Raw genomic sequence first — 21126 nt, forward strand, 5'->3', positions numbered from 1 at the left:
AAATAAAGTCAAAAAAGAAAAATGAAAAGGACAGAGGCACTTTTCATTAAGCACATTTGCTTTCCTCACTGATGCTGGGCAAAGATAAAACTGATATTGAAAAGTAGGTCCACTTCAGATACGGCCTTACTGCAGCATATTGCAGATGGTAATCATTTTAGGTGACTGTCGCACTATAAAACTGCACAGACCTCCTTTGGACTGCTGCAAAGGAAAGAGGCATGACAGGTAAAGGGGAGAGGAATCAGGAAGAAGAGGATGTGCAGGAGGTAAGTGGTAGACAGGGAGAAGTATGCTGATTCCTGATGATAAGAAATGAGAGCTCATCTCCCCTGCTGTGTCACCAAACCTGGTCAAAAAAGCTCTGATGTCTCTATACCATCAGGTTTGAGCTATGACATCAGGTTTTCATTATTCTCTGCAAAGCTAGCAGTAACAAGCTCTTCCTTGCTCAGTTCCTCTCACCAATGGCGGAGAGTGAAACTGAACAAAGCAACCTAGAGGGTCTTAATTAACTAGAAAGACCATCTTATGCCGACTTGCAAAGCCATAATAGACAAAGACCCTCTGCTTAATCCGAGAGCGCGAAGAGACAAAGGACAGCCAGAAGAGACATCCCCTGGAGGAAACAACAGAAGACGGCAGAGAAAGCTCAAGATGTGACACTTTTTTTTTTTTTTGAAAGTGAACAATTCCTGACAAGATATTCCTTCAGCTGCCATTCTCTCACTTGTCAAAGCACTGAAGCAATACAATCTGGAAGTGAGAGATATATGTGTGCCACGAGGTCTTGTCAAACCCCATTCTCGGCGATGAATCTGAGAGACTGTGACATGTTTCTTATAATGATCTTGTTCTGCTTAGCAGGCTGGGCTATCACAGGAATGTGCATATGGCTTCATTAAAAAACACACCGCTTGGATCTTTGTTTCTCATCATTCAAACCTTCCCTCAGTGGCAGCGATGATTATGATAAATTCACCCTGGTTTCGCTTTTGTGTATTGAGTGATTCATGTTGGAAAATATGATCTGCTCCGTATGAGATAATCAAGATTCAGTTACATAAAAATGGCAGCATGCAATTCTTCAGCACTCCACGCAGCAAACAGGCCCCACGGCCATTACACGCTGATGAAGCTTCATTCAAAATGATTGCCACTTAATTTCTGAGTGTGTGGGGAATTTATTGCATTGTATTGCACCTACATGTTACTTCTGCAGAAACAAAGGTGTATTCACAAGATTAGATGTGTGTAGGATGGCTTAAGTTTGGCAACGTCAGTTCAAAGTAAAATAAAAAAATGGCACATATAGAGCATTGTCTTAGTCTTAAACCAGTTCATTTACAATCTACTCACAACTTAAGGCCAGATCTAAGAGTATTAACTTTCTTTTAAATGAAAATGGGATCATGTGAACAATTATCTTTGCCCATCGATACTTTCTTAAAGGCCCTGACATCCCAAACCGACAGTCAGCTGTCTGTCAATGTCAGGCCGTGTGCGCCTGTTTCCCTAGTTCTTGAGGTTGGGGCTAGACGGCCCTTGACGGCTGTTTTTCAGCCAATTTAGCATGTTGAATCAGTGTCAGAGAAGGCGGAGCACTCTGACTGGCAGTTCAGCTCTGCCCGAGATGAGAAATGACAGTGAGGAAAGTAAACAAATGGCTGAAGTCAAGTGGGCGTGGGATCGATCAAACTTGTTACTTAAATTAGGAAAGATTATTTATTAGCCATCAAGCTCTTTAGCAGAAACAGTTCATTATTATTTGTGTTGTTGCTCACTGGTGCACGGTGAATATCATTTGCTCTTTTAACATTGGGTTGTGTTGTAAATGTGCTAACTGGCTAACTATCATCTTGCATCTAGCATCTTTTCCCTTTTTTTAGTGACACATACAGACGACCAACGTCTGCTGGTGTGGAGAGCGATTGCTATGGAGAACGTATGTGCTTGTTGGCCGCTGGCTGTAGTCTTTGCAAAGTGTTCATGCGCAACTTTTTGGCCAAGACACAAGCGATGTGATGCAACAGTCGGCCTTCATTGCCACTAGTTCTTTAATGTTGGTTTGGTGTGTCTTGGTGACTTACTGACTGAGATGTGAGCTGAGATGTGAGGACTTTAATGTGACGCTAGACAACAGGGCAAACAGCACAAGCAGTCAAAGAAGCAGACAACAGCTAAACATATCCCAACTTTAATCCAGTTATGTAAGCCACGACTGGTTGTGAAAATGAGAGGATGCACCCAGAACGCTCATTAAAAGAACGTTTATTTCCTTGTAAAACTGCATGTTTGCACAGCCGGGCTGACAATTAAAACAGCAGATTCAAGCAGAACTTCAATGAATCGCTGCGAGATTAGAATATAACTTCGTTTTTACTTCCAAATACCAGCGAGTGCTTTATATGGTTCAACAGTGAATTTAAAAATATCGTCTGAATGCTCATGTTTTTTTTCTGTTTGTTTTTCTCCAAGTTGTAAAGTGCAGTCTCTAGCTGGGTGTCTGCTTCCCCACATCCAAGCAACTGAGTTTTTGTATGATGTTCAAAATCTTATTCATAACTGACAGGATATATATAAATATGTACATATACGAAACTGCTTTATCAGGACCTGGGAAATGTCAAATATGTGTGTGGTATGATGGGAGTGAAAGGGTAATTATAAGAACTGTGTCTCATTCTCAACCATGGACTGTATAAAATAATGGACGTAGTTCAGTGACGTCACTCATCGGTTTGTGGCAATCACCATCTTGGTTTTTTTTGGAGTCAAAAGTGACCATATGTGGACGAGAGGGTGGAGCTGTCAAATAACAAGGGTGGATCTGACTCATAGACTGTAGTAGTGATACCTAGAGGACAGCGTGTCATTCAGGTGGCCCCACCCTTGATTAATGTATAAATTCAGGCCTTAATAAAATGTAAACGGGTAGGTTTTATAAACATTCACCCCTTGTACATTCATCATGAATGGAGAAATAAGCTACAGAGCAAAGCTGGTTTTTGTACGATGCTGTAAAAATGTTAATTTCTACTGTAATGCTGGGCATTTTAATATGGGTGTCTATGGGGATTGACTCACTTCTGGAGCCAGCCTCAAGTGGCCAGTAGAGGATCTGCAGTTTTTCAGACTTCTGTGTTGACTTAATTTTTCAGCCTCGAAGGTTGCCGCTTGTTCTAAAGAAGCCCTCTCAATACAGTATCACAGAAACACGTGGAATGGATGCAACCTCTTAACAACACATTACATGGTGGTGGGCATAAATTGTGTTAATATGACATGCTAGCAACACGAAAACAATGCCAATGCAAAGTCTATTATGAATAGTCACAGTGACATTGTGAAACGTTCACAGTTTGGTAAGGTTTAGGAAAAGATTGTGGTTTCGGTTAAAATAACTGTGTGGGACGTAAGTGACGAAAACTTGCTTACTTAAATAACGGGCTTCAGACAGAACACTAACAGTGGTTTCCTTGTTGAAAGTCAATGTTTGTGGAGACTTTCGCATGCTGTGAAAGTCGTTGTTAAAAAATTATAAAAAGGCCTTGCATCCTTTTTACGTATTTCTTTGAGTGTGATTATATTAGCATACGTTTCGGCGAACTGAACACAAGGGGACAGCCAAGAGACATCGCTGTTCACACCTGTGTCTGTCATGCATCTCCAGCTGACCACTTGTGTTTGGATTTGGTTACTGCCTACACTACTTACACTATAAGGTCAAAGGGCCCCGTGCAGTTATTATGTCCACACTCTCACTAGCTGCTAGTTAGCATGCTCTCTTGTCTTTCTTGTGGTTTGTTTGTACAGCTGAAGATATCACTGCGAGCAGAATCTCACGTCTCCTTCCATAGGGCAAAATGATGGATGGTCACACAACACTTTGTCCAACTCATCGTGAAATGAGCAAGTTTTAGAGTGTTAGCACACTGCCATCAAAACAACCACCACATCCTGCATTTATGACTTAGTGCCTGTCAAGAAGCATCAGGAGGCATATGTAGTTCATACTACAACAGATATGTGGTCAAATGTGCTCCAGACCACCTCGGCTAGTGGTTTGAGTGATTGGATCACAATACATCTTGGTGGTTGTTTACAATTGTATTTAGCGCTGTCCACTTGTGATTGGATCACCCAAATCCCATATTAATACCAGGTATAAACAGGCTCTATGAGATGTGGGTGGCCCTCCATATGAAGCTTTAAATGATACCATTCATCACTGCCTGCCATGCAACTCATATTTGTATTTTCAGCAAGACAGAATCACTCAATGCCTTCCAAAACTGGCCGATAATGGTTAGGTAAACATAAAAATTTGGGGTAGTAAACAGCTTTGTTTGTGATCACAGTTAAAAAGAAGAACTACATGAGTGAGATATGGTGGTCATGATCAAAATAAATCAGTGTTGGTAGGAAATGGTTGACACTAAAACATAATCATGCTACGTTTGCTGTTGTTTCCTTTAGGCAACAGTCATAATTCACATTGCAGGGTCAAATTAAACAGGTTTTTTTTGATGTGAAGATGCTTTTGTTTTTCTGGCGATAACCTTATTCAAGGCAAAATACCATCATAGCTCTCATCAACAGCTAGCCAGATCAGACACTGAGCAATCATGTAGATACAGGCTGGAAATGTCATGATCCCCACACATGGTGGAGCCTAATCTAGGCCAAAGAGTGCCACAGCCAATATGAGATGCTCCACAGCTTGGAGCAAAATGGAATAAATCCCCTGCTGTCCCTGAAATGAAATATACATGACTCTCGTTTTTGCTCAATTGGTAGTAAGTATTTCTATCCCTACAGCATCTATCCCACAAATAGTCTTACTTACACCCATCGACACGCACACCCACCCACGCAGAAACATAAACTCCCATGACAAACAAACACCATCAATGCACCGCTCCCTTTCAATGCATCCATATCTGTCTTTATGAGGTGCAGCACGGACAGCAGAGCGCAGCGTTGCGTCACAGTCTTCAAAGCTAACTCAGCCCTCCCTTCGTTCACTGGTGGAGGGAAAGAACTTCAAAGGGTGGCAGAGAAAATGAAAGGGGACACTTTTCATTAGACCCTGGTGTGAAACTTACCGGGGGTCTGCGAGTACTCTGAACCAGCCACGGCTCCTTGATATGCTGAATCGCAGGGCGGCAGAGCAGGACAGATTGGAGAAAGGCAGCGAGGGTCAGAGATGGAGACAGAAACAGAGACAGATGTTGTGAAGCTGAAGGAGCATGAGATCGAGAGGCACAACAGACAAATCAAACCTGGCAATGCCACATTTATGCAAGTCACATCTAATATTCCCTTTAACCTATTTTTAACAACTGAAGAAAGCATGTGAAATATAAATGAGAGGGAGAAACCTTGAAGTGCATCATTAAAAGCCCCGACTGTCTAATTGATCTACAACATTGGGGAACTTCACTGCAGAGCACCGAGCCCTTTACAGACAGGGTGGGTCATTTAAAAGGTGCACAGAAAAAACAAAACACGATTATTGTGAAGGTTTCTGTCACAATGATATAAGTCCATGATGCTCACTGCAGATGTCTGCCTATTAGTCACCACTGTCCTTATTATAATTCATAATGCATGAATCCTGCAATGAGATCTGTTTTACTCATCACTTTCGTCTGGTGTTGATTCTCATCCACACATCAAATTTATATAGAAACTAGGATAACGGGGACAGAAAACTACACTGTGCATGGGGGGAAAAATAGCATCCAAAGTAGAAATCATTCCCTATGGGCTTTCTTTAAAAAAAAAAAAAAAAAGAAGAAGAAGAAAATATATCTGACTTGAGCAATGACAAGATTGGAGGTTTGGAGGTATTAGGAGGATGGAAATACGGATATGTGGTAAAATTTGGCCAAGACAGTGTCAGCACCCCGGGGGGATCAATAAAAGTCTGTGCCCCTGCAAAATAAAGTGAAAATTGAAATGCTCATTTCATAGCCCGACTGATATTGGATTCCTGAGGCCAATACAATATTAATAGTCGAAAGTTTAAAAATCTAATAACAATATATCTGTAGCTGATATCCACTTTTCAAACTTTAGCTGCAGCATCAAATATTCCTGATGGTTAAATGGAACTGATATTTAAGAACTAGATATGTCATGAAGTTGAAAAATAAACGTTACTGCCATGTGGTGGACAAAGTAGTGCTGACACCATTTCTAAATTACCTCAAACATGTCATATTAAAGGTCCAGTTTGTAGGATTTAGTGGCATCTAGCAGTGAGTTCACAGATGAAACTTCTGTGTGGCGTGTAGATGAACTACAGTGGCCGACACGGAGATGCAAAAGTGTGAAAACATGAAAATTCATGCATTGGTTTGTCGACCTGGTCTCACTCTGAAGCTGTGGAAATCCAGCTCTTGGCGGTGACTTGCAGCATCAGACACAGATGATAAAAACCCTCCTTTAACGTCGGCGTGATACGCGGCCAGTCACTGTTAAAGTTTAACAGCTCCCAGCGGGCATCAGAGGGAAATGTGGTGGGACAAGAACGAAAGTTATTGTGGCAGAAGTCCAAGTGGGGTGGGCTGGAGGTGGGATGAGTGGGTCCAACAAACACCAACTTTCACCCGAGAGAGCAGTGGTCACATCCTGTAAGATTATAAACCCAGACCCTGTTCTTTTTTCCAAAACCTAACCATGTGCATTTGTTGTTGAAGGGAACAAAATGCCAATTTTTATGGTCTTGAACTGATGTAGTGCGTTTATTTTGAAAGAGACTGTATATAAACGTTAAATTTCCTGTGAAAACAGAAGTGTATTTTGAAAAAAGACAACGCATGTAACAGGCAGAACTTGACGCGGTGTCTCAGAACGTCAGCAACCAACGCATGTCGTACCTGGACATGGAAAGTCCATGACCATAAGTCGATATGTGACGAGGTCAGAGTGAGAATGTGTTGGGTTTGTCCGTTCTGGGCTGCTGTAGAAACAACATGGCGGACTGTGGACCAGCTCTGTATACAAATATAAATGGCTCATTTTAAGGTTAGGAAAACACAACGATTCTCAGTTTCAGGTGACACACTCATGAAAACTAAGCCAATATATCCCTGTAAATCCTACACACTGGACCTTTAAGTGTGGCCTACTGCAATTTTTTTGTCCCTCATTGGTCAACATATACAACAAGGCTATCAATTCATGTGGCCAGTTTATTAGTATCTCTGTTATGAGTTTTGGCCTTGTTGAAAGCTGGCAAAATAATCAATGTCACAAGAGATAGTCACGTTGTAATCCCCAGTGCAGAATTTGGAAATTGTTCATCCGAGGTGGCAGCCTAAAGCACGCAGATTCTGACACATCTCCATTCATGATCAATTTAGTCTATTAGCCTATTTGACAGCCTGAAGAATAGGCACGCTCATAAAATGTAAGACAGGGCTCTTCAGTGTTTTATAGGGTAAGGACCCCTCAGCTGAAAGAGAGACAGAGCATGTTCACCCTACTAGGCCTACATTGACAGGGCAGCCTAAAGTACCTCGTATAAACATACCTTTATGGTGCATTACATACTGAGCTATTAAAACCATAACTTTTGACTGATTAATATATTTATACATCATGGGTTCATTTGATAAGGATTCATGTGTAACAGTCAGCCTGTCATCGACATTGTGTACTGTAAATTGATCCTTCACTAAGTCCCGCCCCTCGAACGCAGACTGGCAAATCATACTGTAGCAGTTGCCAACTCTGACAGGGGTCCGACAACAATATGGCTGTGCTCCACAGACTCTCACATAATCACACCAGATTTTCTTTATTTTCTAGCTGGATTTGTGGCAAAACCCTGAAAAGTGTAGGGTTAGCTAGCTAAGGTTAGCTACTGAGGGTACAACTGAATGTACACACATGCTGCTTTTGCTTTTCAATGATTGTAACACTAAATAAAAATCAACCCTGCTGTACAGGAACCAGTGAAGGGCAGCAGGGAAACTTTGCTGATGTTCAACCAGCTCTGTGTCATCACAGTGTGTGTAGATGAACGTTGGAGCTGGAGCTCCCCGCCCGTCTGCCAGCGAAGGCTTGGGTGGCAGAGGTCCATCGGTTGGCGGTGGCATGGTTGGAAGCCAAACACTGTTCATCTGCACACACTGCGATGCCACACAGCTGGTTCGATATCAGCAGAGCTTCCATTTATATTCATTGTCTTCTGTGGCGATCAGCAGTGATGTGGTGGTTCACTTTAACACTGTGATCTGTAGCCTATAGTTGGGCTTTAGCTTCTAACTATCTTTGTCTTTTTAACCTGTTGTTGCTGCTGAGTCAGTTTGACATCCTGGATATATCCTTCAAACACAGACTGTAGACCCCTCTGTCTGCTTCTCTCTGGAATCACTTTTTCATTTTTCCAAAAATGTAATAATATTTCTTCAGGGAGTGCAGTTAGTTACAGTGATGGACCATCAAAAAAGGGGCGGGGCTTAGCAATGGGTCTATTTTGTTTGTTTGTTTGTTTTACAAACTGGTCAATTTATCTTTGTTAATAATTGGTTGCATTAATGTAAGTATGTATTTTGTTCTAGTTAAAAGAAAAAAAAATCTAAAAATGACAAACAATAGTAACTCTGAGGACCTCTAGGGGCCGCGGACCCCCTGTTGAAGACCCATGATATAAAGCATATGGCGTGTGACTTAGCACCACCTTGGCTGCTTTTGCTAATGGTTCGTGTGTTCATTTCATAAAAGTGTATTCATTTCTATGAAGTTATTGGAGTGTTTCAGCTTTTCATAAAGACTGATGGAATTCAAGTGGATTTATTGTTATAAGTCTGACATTTACTTCCAGTAAGTTCTGCAGATGCCCTTAAAATGTACACACTGTTGCATGCAGTATGCACACAATCAGGACATGGTACTTCCTCATTACATTACGAACATTACATTGTGAACTATGACCCTCTCGCTTTCACCTACTACGTATTGGAATATACTAAATCTTTTTCTGGCATATTATATAGCGTAGTAGTATGGGTATTGGAAGGCACAGTGAGCGGAGTTGCTCCTCATTGAAGCAATCAGCGGGTCCGCTACATTTTAGTGCGCCGGTGCGCCGCTTTAGCGTAACGGCGAGGGCCGGGATAGCTGTTTAAATTGAGTGTTTTCTGTCGGCCAATGGCAGCAACCACTAACTGTCAGCTGACCAAACAAATCAATGTCGACCTACATGGCAAAAGCCACAGTAGCTTACCTAGCTGACACATATTTGCTGCTGTCTGTCACTGCTCAGCGGCGGCTCCGGCGCACAATACACGTCAAATGGTGAGGAGACTCCACGTACTCGGCGCACAACAGGCGTATGCCGGTGTGGTTATGGTGCGGACCCTGCAGCTAATTGGCTCATGCTGGACAGGTGCGGTTTGTTACCTCCCAGTTTCCACAGGCCGCTTGGATGTGTTGTAGCTATTCACAGCGTCTCAGACTGTTTATCCAAAAGTTTTAAACGCTCACTAGTGATGGTATCACGACAAAGACTGGTTATACGTCACTGCCAAGACATGCTGGGTAACATTTCTACGGTTTTGACTGAACATCCAGGAGCCACGCTTCACACACTGATGGCCCAGCCGCTGACCTTGGATAAACACCTTCCTGCAGATCCCAAATGACTGACTCCCACCCTGAGACGCTTCAACTCCAACCCTGGCTGACTTTAATGGTGAGTACTCTCTTGTTTATTTAACGCTGGCATTGGTTGTTTGTATCATGTTATGCAGCTGCATCTCTGCTTTTGGAGTTTTGTCAACATTGCCCTCAGTGGTGCTGAATTGTGGATGACGGTGGGTAGGCCAGCCACACACATGGGACGTGTGTTTTGCTCTGTGTGCTGTGTTGCTGCTGGGCTTGTTGTTGTGTATTCAGTAATTTGGTTTGTGGTTTGGTCAGTGCTCTCAGTGGTCCTGATGTTGGTTATTCCTTCATGTTCATGTTCAAGCTTGTTCGCAAACCTCGTTGATCTTGAGGTTCTTCTATGCCTGTTTTACAGTTTCCTCAACTGACTTCTCATTGAGATTTATCATATTTAATGCAATGCAAGAACTCGCTTTAACATTATTTACAGACTCTGGTACTCAGATCTACAAATATCAGTAAGTGTTGTTAGTCAGGAACAATTTCCACTTACATGAAAGTTGCTTTTGATTATAAAAGATGACCATGATACATGTATAAAATATGGTAAATAAATGCATTGATTAAGCATTCTGTTTATAATCTACTCCAAATATGTTAGTGTAAATCCAGGTTTGCTTCCCTTGGTTATGACAGCTTTATTTTTATTTTTAATTTTATTTTTTTTTAATCTAAAGCAGGGGTAGCCTTCCTGGCTCTTTGACCCCTCTCAAGTGGCTCCCTGTGACTTCAAAAAAAATTATTATATGGAAATAAATAATGTTAATATTTCAGATTTTAATTTTCATTCATCACCATTTTAGGCAGAAAGTGTTTCTTAAATTCGCCAAATGTAAACGTATGTAGTCTACACACTGAATAACAAAGAGCTTTAAAATTTCATCACCTTGTATTTTATGCACCATATAAAGGTATGTTTATACAAGGCACTTGAGGCCGCCCTATCAATGTAGGCTCAGTTTTATATACAACTCAGATTTATATATGGCCTTGTGCCTTTTCCTCTAAGTTTTGGCAAACCTTGAGAGCAATGGCTGGTGTTGTGTCTCCCTAGCTAAGCTTGCTATGAATTTTAAATCCAAAAAAGACAAAACATTTTAATAAGTGGAGAGGTTCATTTGCTTTCACCACCAACCCTGCAAAGTTATCGAACCAAATAATCATAAAAACTGCACTTCAGAGCAGTCACATTGTGTTAAAGCATATTAATGAATGCTAATTCATAATAGGCAGTGTTACCTTCATTATAAGGCTCAAATATGTTTTTTTGCATCTCCAGGCATTTTATTTTTCTTTTTGTTTTGGCAAAAAAAAAGCTCTTTAGATAGTAAAGGTTGCAGACCCCTGAGCTAAAGTAATTAATTTTATCTAAACAGATTATATGGGATTAATGATTTCATAAAAAGGAAGGTTTGTATTGCCTCAAATGCAACACTGCATTATTATCTGTATTATAGCTTGTGTACAAAATGACTAAGCTTCTTTGTCTGTTTATACTTGAACATTTATCAAGGGGCAATGTCATCAATGTATTAAGTTTTTGAGCAGTGTTTGTATGTGGAGTTATGGACTATTTGTGTAAATACAGTTGCTGATGCTGACTGGTGTATGATTTTGAAGGTGTTTGCACCAGGTTTAAAAAGCAGTCATAGTCTAAATCCTGCACTTAATGCTCTTTGGACTGGTCATATGACCTACAGCTTGTCGTACCGATATCCTCTCTGTGTCTCTGTATCTAACCAGTTAAGAGCCTGTGACAGAGCTCTTGTATTTCACTCATTTCCATCTTTGTATCCATAATGATTTTCCAGCAAGCATATGAAACAAGAAACTACTCACAGTTCACCACGAGTGTTGCAAAGGTCATAGCTTCACCCAGGGGACTCTTGGCTATCACTTTATACTCGCCAGCGTCATCAGGAGAGCACCTAAAGACATTAAGCAGCTGTAGCTGAAATAAAAATGTATCTGTAGGGTGACAAATATATGCTTTTATTGCACTTTTCTTTTACCCGCCGCATACTTTACTCTGTTGTTATTGCTGTTAAATGAATCCCAAATACAACATAAAGACAAAAGGAGATGTGGCGTCTTACCATGAGACCACTCAGCTTAATTGACTCTTCGTTCTTTGAAGTTAGGTAATGGAGCAAACTTACAAAACAGCACCAGCATTTATTTCTCAGTTTGACAGCCACATTTTTATCTCATAACACCACAGTTTCCTGACCTCACCCACAAGGTTCTTAAATCAGTAATTTGATCCTCAATTAATCAAAGGCAAGGTCGTGCTCCCCACACATGCCCCATCTTAATCAGCCCTACCCCATACTCATACAAAGATTTTTAGCCTTAATTAGCGACCTACCTTCTGATCTCCAGTGTGTTAAGACCAAAATGTTGTTCGAGGTGGTAATTCCATGGCTGGTCAGGCATTCTCAGTAGCACGCCATCCTTATACCTGAGGCAGGAAGTTAGAAACAAATCAGAGTCAGTGAAAGTTTAGGTTTTTTGGATATCAAAGGGAAAGTGAACAATGGGCTTCTCTTATGGTTCATGATCCTGCCTGCTGATTACTTATGCTCGTCTTTGACTAATCAAATGTTAGTTTGGCTGAATCCATAACAGCCAGCGGGGCACTTTGATCTCTCATTCTGTCTTGTGCTGGGCACTGTTGAGGGCAGCCTTTTGCAGCTCATTGGGCTCGATGGGTCCCATATGGGATGGTGAAACCCGCAAGCCTCAAGTTATTCTGGATCTCAGCTTAGATCCATGAATACTGAGCACACTCAGGCTATCCATCAGCAGGTCTCACAGCAGCTCAAGTATCAAGGCTGACAGTTCGGCACGTTGCCTGAATTAACTCAGGTAATTTCATATTAATACAGAGGGCGATATTCAAGTCAGGGTTCAGAACTGTAGTGTCATGATTTTCTTTTTTGTTGCAAGCAGCTCATAGGCTTTGAGTCTGTCTTTGTGTTCAATCACTTGCGTACATGTGTGTTACCTAACCTAGCACCTTACCTCTCACACTGTGTACCTCTAATGATCTCATGACAAATTCAACAGTATGTCACTGTTTTATGGATGAGTCATGAATTATTAGTACAACGTAGGGCTGCAACTACGCACTATTGTCTTTTTCAATATTTTTTTCAATAGTCAGAAAATAGTGAAATGATAAATTGCAATTTCCTACAGCCAAAAGGGGAATTTTTCAGTTGTTTATTCATCTGATGGTCCAGAACCTAAATATATTTAATTTGCAGTAACATGAAATAAAGAAAAGCACCAAAAGATCAAATTTAAGAAGTGATAAATTACTTAATTTATCTTTTTATGAAACTGGGCTGTCTGTACTGTAGAAAGACACAAATCCTTTGCAACTGGTGCCATATGACCAGAGAAAAAAAGAAGAAAAGGGCTGTAGCATTTGCTTTTGCTCATAAGGTAGAAATTACAACCACCAAAATGCATTACCTCTCACCAGAGCGATAAATCCTTCGCTGGTCAGTGACATGATGGGAGCTTGGCCATTTTTCAAAAGGAAACAATATGGTGGGCGGCAGGTGACAAACAATTTCAAATTACAATTAAACGGTAAGCTAGAATATGTTTCTAGTTGTGTTTTGGGGAGAAATAGGCAATACGGCAACAGAATCTTGGTTTTAATTGATCAGCACTGCTTAGTTTTACCATTTGATGAGTTTGGTCTGCTTTTGAGAGAGAGCAAGGGGTCTCCCTCTTGTTCTGCTGCTTTACTCTTTAGCCCCGTTTCCACCAAGCCGTACGGTAGTTTAGTGCGGTACGCTTTTTTTCCCCGTTTTCACTGTGAAAAGTTGTGGATGGTACCAATGGAACCGTTCTGTATCGTCCCCATTTTTGGTCCTCCCTCTGTTGGGATACCTAGCACTCCAGCACCTAAAAGGTGGAGCTGTGAACACTGCAATCCTTTGATTGGTCAGTAGAGGATGGTCACTCTGCTCAGGGCTGAGTTGTGACTGGTTTTGAGGCTCATGTAACCACTTTTCATACTGTGGAGAGTTTTAATAGTAAACTGTAACTATAAAATGAAAGGATGTTTTACTGCCTCTCACAGCAGCTGGAGTCTGAGCAAAAATAACTTAATTCACTGTGTCAACTGCTGGCGACTTTAAAGATGGAACGTTAACCTGTAATGTTACTCAATGCATGAGGTGACGACTTGAATCAGTCAACACACCTTAAATTTCACTGTGACAACTTTGGCCTTTCCATTAGTTTTTATATGACATTCGCTTTTAGTAATGAGTGGATCTTCAAGTGTTTATATAGATAAGTTTTGATAGGGATGGCATATATCCCAATCCGTACGAGCATCATTCCTGTGGGCTCCGGCAACACTAAACCCCTGAGCTTGCCTGAGAAGGACTAAATGCACAAACCTGCTATTTTTGAGTATCCCACAGAGAGAGACTCTCACTGCAGCCTGTTCTATTTTGTTCTGAAAATGTCAGCATGCAGCCTCGTTCTGTGGACGATAAACAAGGTGCAGACTTCCCTCTGTGTCACCAGTAATGAGCAAATACAGTGAGTGCTGGACGGAGCAGTGAGTGTCAACAACCCCGCCCACATGAAACACCGTCTGCCGTGGGAACTCTATTGTCTAGGTACCATATCTGAAGGGTTACTTTTGGTCCCAAAAACACCATACTGACAGTGTATGGTGGGAACGGGGCTATTGTGGCGGGCGTATGAAAATGCGGAATACAATCTAAAGTCCGAGCCACAGCCCCACTGGATGATACGTTTTGAGCTGAGGGATGAGAAGGGAGATCTGGATGCTGATAAGCTGGGGAGAAGTTTACACAGTTCATCTACACATATGACCCACATTGTTATGATACAAAGCAGGTTAAAAATTGACATGTGTCCCTTTTAAATGATTATTTATCAAATGAGTTGTCCATTAGATTTCTGCTGATTGACTGACTGATTAATTGACTGATCGTTCTCTGCTTTGTTGAATTTAGATATCAGTTTGGCACATCTTTATACACCTTGTCTAGCTGTTCTGTAAATGTTAAAACTTTGGGCCGTGACACTTTTTCTGCTCTATCCCGCTCCAGCCAAGCAGAAACTAAATTAAAATGACACCAGTTTGCAGTGCGACCGGAGACTTTAACAGAAACTCCTAGAAAAAGAATTACCATAGGCCAATGGAGGCCAAAAGAATGGAGTGCAGCAGAGATGGACGTTCTTACCATGTGACCTTTGGGGGTGGACAGCCCTGTACGGTACAGCATAGTGTGACCGTCATGCCCTCCCAGACAGTGTGAGCCCTCAGGGGGATTGGAAAGTCTGGGGCCTTCTGACTCAGACGCTCCAGGTACTTCATGTGGGCAGATGCTTTCTTTTCAGCCTGTAGTGCAGATAGAGCCGGGAACATGCTGAATAAACTGATTTTACAGATAAGAGCAAAAGCAATGTTCTGATAAATATATTATATTTATTTCTATCAAGTAAACTCTGTTTTCTATAGCAAGCATCCAAGTACTTTACAAGTCATTCAAACAAAGTAAAAGAAACAAATAAACAAAGGAAACACAAATTAAAAATGAACTGTTAATGGTCTGAATAATGTGATACATGTGAAACATCTTCGTAAATAACAAGTGAAAAAATACATATATTTAGCCACCAACTATTTTTATCTCTGATATATCAAAGTTGATTAAACTAGGTCACTGATGTGACCTTGTTTTTCACAGTGCTGTGTTTTTTTTTAACATCCACTCTGCAGCCCATCTCAAAGAAATTGCAGACACTCACTTTGTATTTATTTTATTCAGTGCAGGGGACATTTTAAAAAGCACATTATGTTCTAGTGTATTAAAGATAGGAAATCACAAACCTGGAAGATCTAAATTTAAAGTCTTACAGTCTTTCTACAAATAACTTTTTAAAATTGGATTTATTAACATCAGATGGTTTTATTTTATTTACCAAACAGGATGGAGTTTGCCCCTTAAAGCGCTGGTTAGCTCATATATGTTAAACCAGACACAACAGTCAGACAGAACAGAAACTAATAGAATTTAATTGCATGAATATCATGAGTAGTTTAGTGGATACAGCATGACATAACACAGAGTTTGTCATTAGATTCTAAAACTGAAAGTACATGCACCAATTGTGACAAGTGCATTTATCTGTTACTTGAATCAGTGGTTCTCAACTATATATCACTGGGGACTTAATAAGGCTGCCTCCTAATAGTCGACCAAACGTTAGTCCACCTGAAAGGTCATTAGTTATCAAGATTTCATTGGTCACTTAGTCACAGGAAAAAAATGTTAGGTTACGGTCACGTTACAAACCAGTCACAGCTGACAGATATCTTTCCCTTCTTCGGTAAATATCAGTCTGTGATGAACACGGTAAGGTTGATCATGTTAGTGCAGGGTTACCCAGAGCTTTACATCTGTCCTACGGACGATAGGCCTACACACTTATAAACAGCTCCTGGAAGAAGATCAGCTCTGCACTCAGGATTTTAGGTAAATAGGCTACATGATGCTTGTTAAGGTTGCTTAGCAACATCATACACAACCTGCTGCCATGCTCTTGAAAGCTGGCACAAAAAAGGCACAAGAGTAGTGCCTAGTACCTGCTGTTTCCAGGCAGCTAAAGACGCAGCATGTGTACGGTGCCTAATTTCCAGGGCTGGTACCTGCGGTTATTCCACAGGCTAGTTAATAACATGTCGGGCAGGAAATCCAAAGTGTGGGATCGTTTTGAGAAGGTGAAGGACGAACCCAAGGTGATATGTAAACTCATCTTCACTGGTCGACTACAAACATGACGTATCATCTGAAACATGGAAGTAGCTACATGCCCATTAGTCACTTAGCACAATCATTACTGCTTTGCAGACAGCGTCATTAACAGGCGGCTCGCTCAGTGTGTGACGTGCACTTGTAGATAAAATATAGGCCTATATTAATGAAGGTTCATTAGTACGGTTTGGTATTTCAGTGTTGATGATGTTAGTGATACTATTCTTTCTCAGACCTTGAGTTCAAATCATTGTGTTGCCCCGCCCAAAATATATTATTTAATTAATTATAATTATTATAAATAATTATAAATAATTATAATTATTATTAATTAATTAAGTTAATATTGTAAAACATGCGGACAACTAGTTGACTAATGGCCCTAAATGACAAAGAAGAAAGAAGAATTGATACCTGGTATATAGCGAAATATTAGCCGTCAGCAGAATGTCAGCAATTTGACAATTTCTATGGGGTTTACTCTCTGTGTGTGTTTACTCATGTTTTGCAAAGGGTGTCATAAAACATGATAGCAATCATTCCACATCCATATAGGCAAGGCATATATGACAAGTTCAGGTATTGGGAATGAAAAAATGGTATCAGAACACCTCTAGTCAAGAACTTGATGAACAGGGTTGAGAATTTAAGTGTTATTGTGTTTACAAAGCTGATTATAAGACAGTTCTTGGACATTTCTGCGACCAAAACTTGACTTTTACCTGCATGCGTAGAGCCTTCGTGTCAACGCGTGTACGTAACAAATGCTGGTTCCTGATCACGTCCAGCTCCACCTTCTCAGCCTCGTTCCCAAACCTGGTCCACTTTTCTCTGTAATACTCTCCACCGGCAGACAGAGTTTCCTTCAGGATTTCCCTGGTGGAACACAGCCCATTTTAATATATTCACAACTACTGTTTTTTTGTTATATTTGTAACTGTAATTAGCTAATAAGTGTGATGAATGCAGACGCAGAACACATAGATGGTTGCGTACTTGTTGCAAACTTAACAACAACCCATTAATGAAATTTCCAACTCACACATTTTACTGCTGAAGTGTTTATTTTCAGTGTATTTTCAACCAGAAGTGGACATGAAGTAATTTGCTTTTTTTTTTTGAAAATTTGAGTAGGCTGTCAAAACAATTCAGACCTTGATCAAAGGAGGTTAGAAGAAGAGACAGCGATTCAGACAAAGGCTTGAACACGGTTTGTAACAACACGGGTCGACCTCTGAGCGAAACAAAACGGCAATTTTACATTGATTTCTTTTGGCACATAAACATTTCTTCCTGTCCCGGTCCATTTGCAGACAAACGCTAGTTTTATGATATTTGGCAGTTGGTTGTTTAAAAGGCTCGGTGACGAGGTCGGGCGGTTTGCTGCTCCATTTAAACCTACGTGTCATTTCACATGAGCACCATTCTCACACACACGTTCAAAGGTTTTGTAGAAGTTGGTCTTTATGAGCGGAATATCAAGCCCCGCTGCCACTGCTGATTCACATCACTGTGAAGAGACACGCTGCTGCCGGTGCTCTCGCATGATGATGTGCGCCTCTCCAGGACTCCTTCAGGTGTGGACAGTTCAAATTGTTGCTGTGTGACATCCTTGAGTTCCCTTTCATCAGGTTGGTTGTCATGGAGATGGCAGGCGGTCTTTTCACTCAGGAGAAACAAATTTTTTTTTAATCTTTCTTTGTCAGGGCAGCAAGGTGGCATAGGTCCAGAGAGTTAATGATATACGTCCTTGTTAGGGGTTTGTAAAGCAACACACTGAATCCCCACCAGCTCCGTGGGTGCTGAACCTGCGCTCTGAGCTCATTGGAAAGGCTGCAAACAAAACCAGAAGGCCCTCTTGTAGTCAATAATACATGCACATGTGAATGGCATGCTGTAGCTGTGAATATATCAATATGTCCACGACATCGCACATTCTCCTGCATACATGCAGTTCATCCATATGCATTGAAGTTTACGCAGTCCAACGCACACAACTGTGAATTTTACTGCCCTTATAAATGCGTTTTAATACTCCTCACTCTCATCACCAGAGGGGTGTGTATCCTGAACCATCTTTTGATTGACAGTCCCCAGGGCTTAATTATTTGAATACATACTTCACACACACTCACGCTCGCACACACACACACACACACACACACATTGCCACAATAAACAGAAAGACAGAATCTTAAATATTCACAAACACTTCTCTGAGCTTTGATGGCCACTAGAGCATGAATGGCCCTACAGATGCTTGCCATAATTTAGCAAAATGCACAAACAGCATGAATAAATATGCAAATAAAAATACGTGCATGCGTAGATGCATATGCAGACAAGTGCGTCCCCACACACACTCGCACTCCCAGAGGCTCTGAAACATGGTTTTGACTTTTTTCTGCCACGGGCTCGTTTAGTAAAGAGTGTGCCTGTCAGTATTTTTAATCTCTGTGGGCTCAGAGATTTTAAGCCTTGAGGGAATGAACCACTGGAACACATCAAGTCAGTGGGTATGAGAGGGTTTTATGGCTTAATTATTGCACCAAATGGAAATTTTAATATTGCTTATTGGCGCGAACAACAGCAAGCCCCTCCTGCCAAGACAAACCAGGCACGCATGACTCAGCTGCATAACTTACATGTTACCCCCTCAGCATGAGGAGAAGATAGTAGAGAACCCATTATGTGAGTCACATAGTGATGTGCAATTGGAGTCACACTTGCCAACACACAAAGATCTAGTGCATTCATTTCCACACAAATCAAAACAAATGTCATGCTCCACCATCCTGCACCACTTAGGCCTTTCCAGAAATAGTGTGCCAATCCTCGAGAGCTTTCAACTTTATCCTTCCGTCCTGACTCTCTTATCCTGGGAGGAGTCAATCATCTCCAGCATTGCTAGATTTCCAGCCTTCACCTTAAAATATCCATCCATACCATGTTCGTCTCAGCACCTCTCAGGGGGATAAGATTTGTGGAGAATTGAAGCTCGATGGTGAAATTGCGAGAGGCAAGCTACCTTGTTTGAAGAGGTAGGAGGCTTTAACGAGTGGAAAAATTTGAAGGGGATACCACACAGATGAATTAGTGCTGAGCATGTTAGCAGATGGGATTGACACTCACTTGTCGTGGTGTGCGATAGGGCACCTAATGACATGCCAAGTTGGCAGGGCCACGTCGCTGCAGCTGAGGCTGCTCGCTGTCAGATGTGTTTTATCTTTCAAGAGGGTGTGATTGCACCCTCTATGACTTCCCCCATTTTCACTCTCCCTCCTTGGCAACCAATCTATTGGTATTACCCATCTTCTCCTTCAATACTCATTGTGACCTCTGTCCATTCACCCACTTACAGTTGCCAGCAATAGCTTCTTTTCATGGCTTGAAGACGAAAGAAAACATTATTCTGGACGGATTAGAGAACAGGAAAGACGCTGCCACCAAGCCTCCAACTGTAAAAGTGCTGCACACAGACTGTGTGACCTAGACAGGACAAGGTGCCCCAACAGTAGAAAAGAGATTTTGGTAAAGCAAATCCCATCACAAGAGGCAACAATCCCCTCACTTCCTGTTCTCGGTGACCTAAACCTCCCTATTCTGGGACTTATTTTAAGATATTTGACATCCTCTCCATGACAGCTGAGCAGTAATCCTGTCCCCGCAACAAGATCATAAGACACTTAAAAAGTAAAAGATGGCTCATACATGTCATCAACGAAATCCTCTCTGATTCTGATTCACTAATAAGTTAAAGACTTTCTGTACTGGCAGGAAATTAAGTCCAGCTTCCAGTCGGCTGCCTTCTATTTTAAAATTTCAGTCGACCTGTTACTTCTGTGGGTCTTAACTTCTTGTTATATGTTGTCTCATCTCTACTAGGGATAGGATTTGATATGATTTTATTGAAATCAATGCCATTATCGAGTCTGTGTGGGGAGGGGAACAAAAGAGGGCTTACAGAGGGTTTTAGCGTCAACACAACTGTCTAATTATCTCTTGAGTCTGAACACCGTGTAGAAACACACATGTGACTCACTCTGGTGTGCAAAAGCTCCACTGTAACCTTTTTCTTAGGCAAATAAAGAATGTGCTCACCCTGCCCGTGTGGCACTAACGTTATTATATCAGGATATTTACCCTCAGTAACGGACATGTACTCGGTTGGGAAGCAGCGGCACTCGAGCATAGAGTGTCCAATACATTTAGTCTTGGAATTAAAGCCCATGTTGCGTGGAAAAAAATGTTTCAGCATATTTCTGGTGTTTAAACCTTTTCTTGAAATTATCATTACAGACATTAGAAGCAGCACTGTTGTCATATTTCTTTCTCTCCGCTGCAAGTCCTTCCTCTTGCAAGCTTCAGATGCATAGATGCATTAATGTGACATCATTGTTTTGCAATGCCCAATAATATTAATGATAATGATAATTTTATTTATAGAGCACTTTTTGAGCTGAAAGCACAAAATGCTTTCCTAGTTGCAGAAAATACAAAACAGTGATACTAATAAAACATAAGCATATACATACACCGACACCAACATATACACTGAAACACATATATACCATTAAACATGCATACATGTACACATGGCTGCAAACACATACACTCCCACACACAC

General features: G+C 41.2%; 1 protein-coding gene across 1 annotated transcript in view; it reads right to left on the minus strand.

The window, feature by feature from the left end:
* Positions 1-21126, minus strand: part of myom3 (myomesin 3) — a 98530-nt gene that overhangs the window by 58918 nt on the left and 18486 nt on the right. The window contains exons 4-8 of the mRNA XM_049584096.1: positions 17222-17375; positions 14925-15082; positions 12050-12142; positions 11521-11609; positions 5109-5153 (exon numbers count right to left, since the gene is read on the minus strand). Of these exons, the coding sequence (XP_049440053.1) occupies positions 5109-5153; positions 11521-11609; positions 12050-12142; positions 14925-15082; positions 17222-17375 (539 nt within the window). The remainder of the gene's footprint in view (positions 1-5108; positions 5154-11520; positions 11610-12049; positions 12143-14924; positions 15083-17221; positions 17376-21126) is intronic.

This window comes from Epinephelus fuscoguttatus, linkage group LG8, assembly GCF_011397635.1.
Source record: "Epinephelus fuscoguttatus linkage group LG8, E.fuscoguttatus.final_Chr_v1".
NCBI classification, from domain to species: Eukaryota; Metazoa; Chordata; class Actinopteri; order Perciformes; family Serranidae; genus Epinephelus; species Epinephelus fuscoguttatus.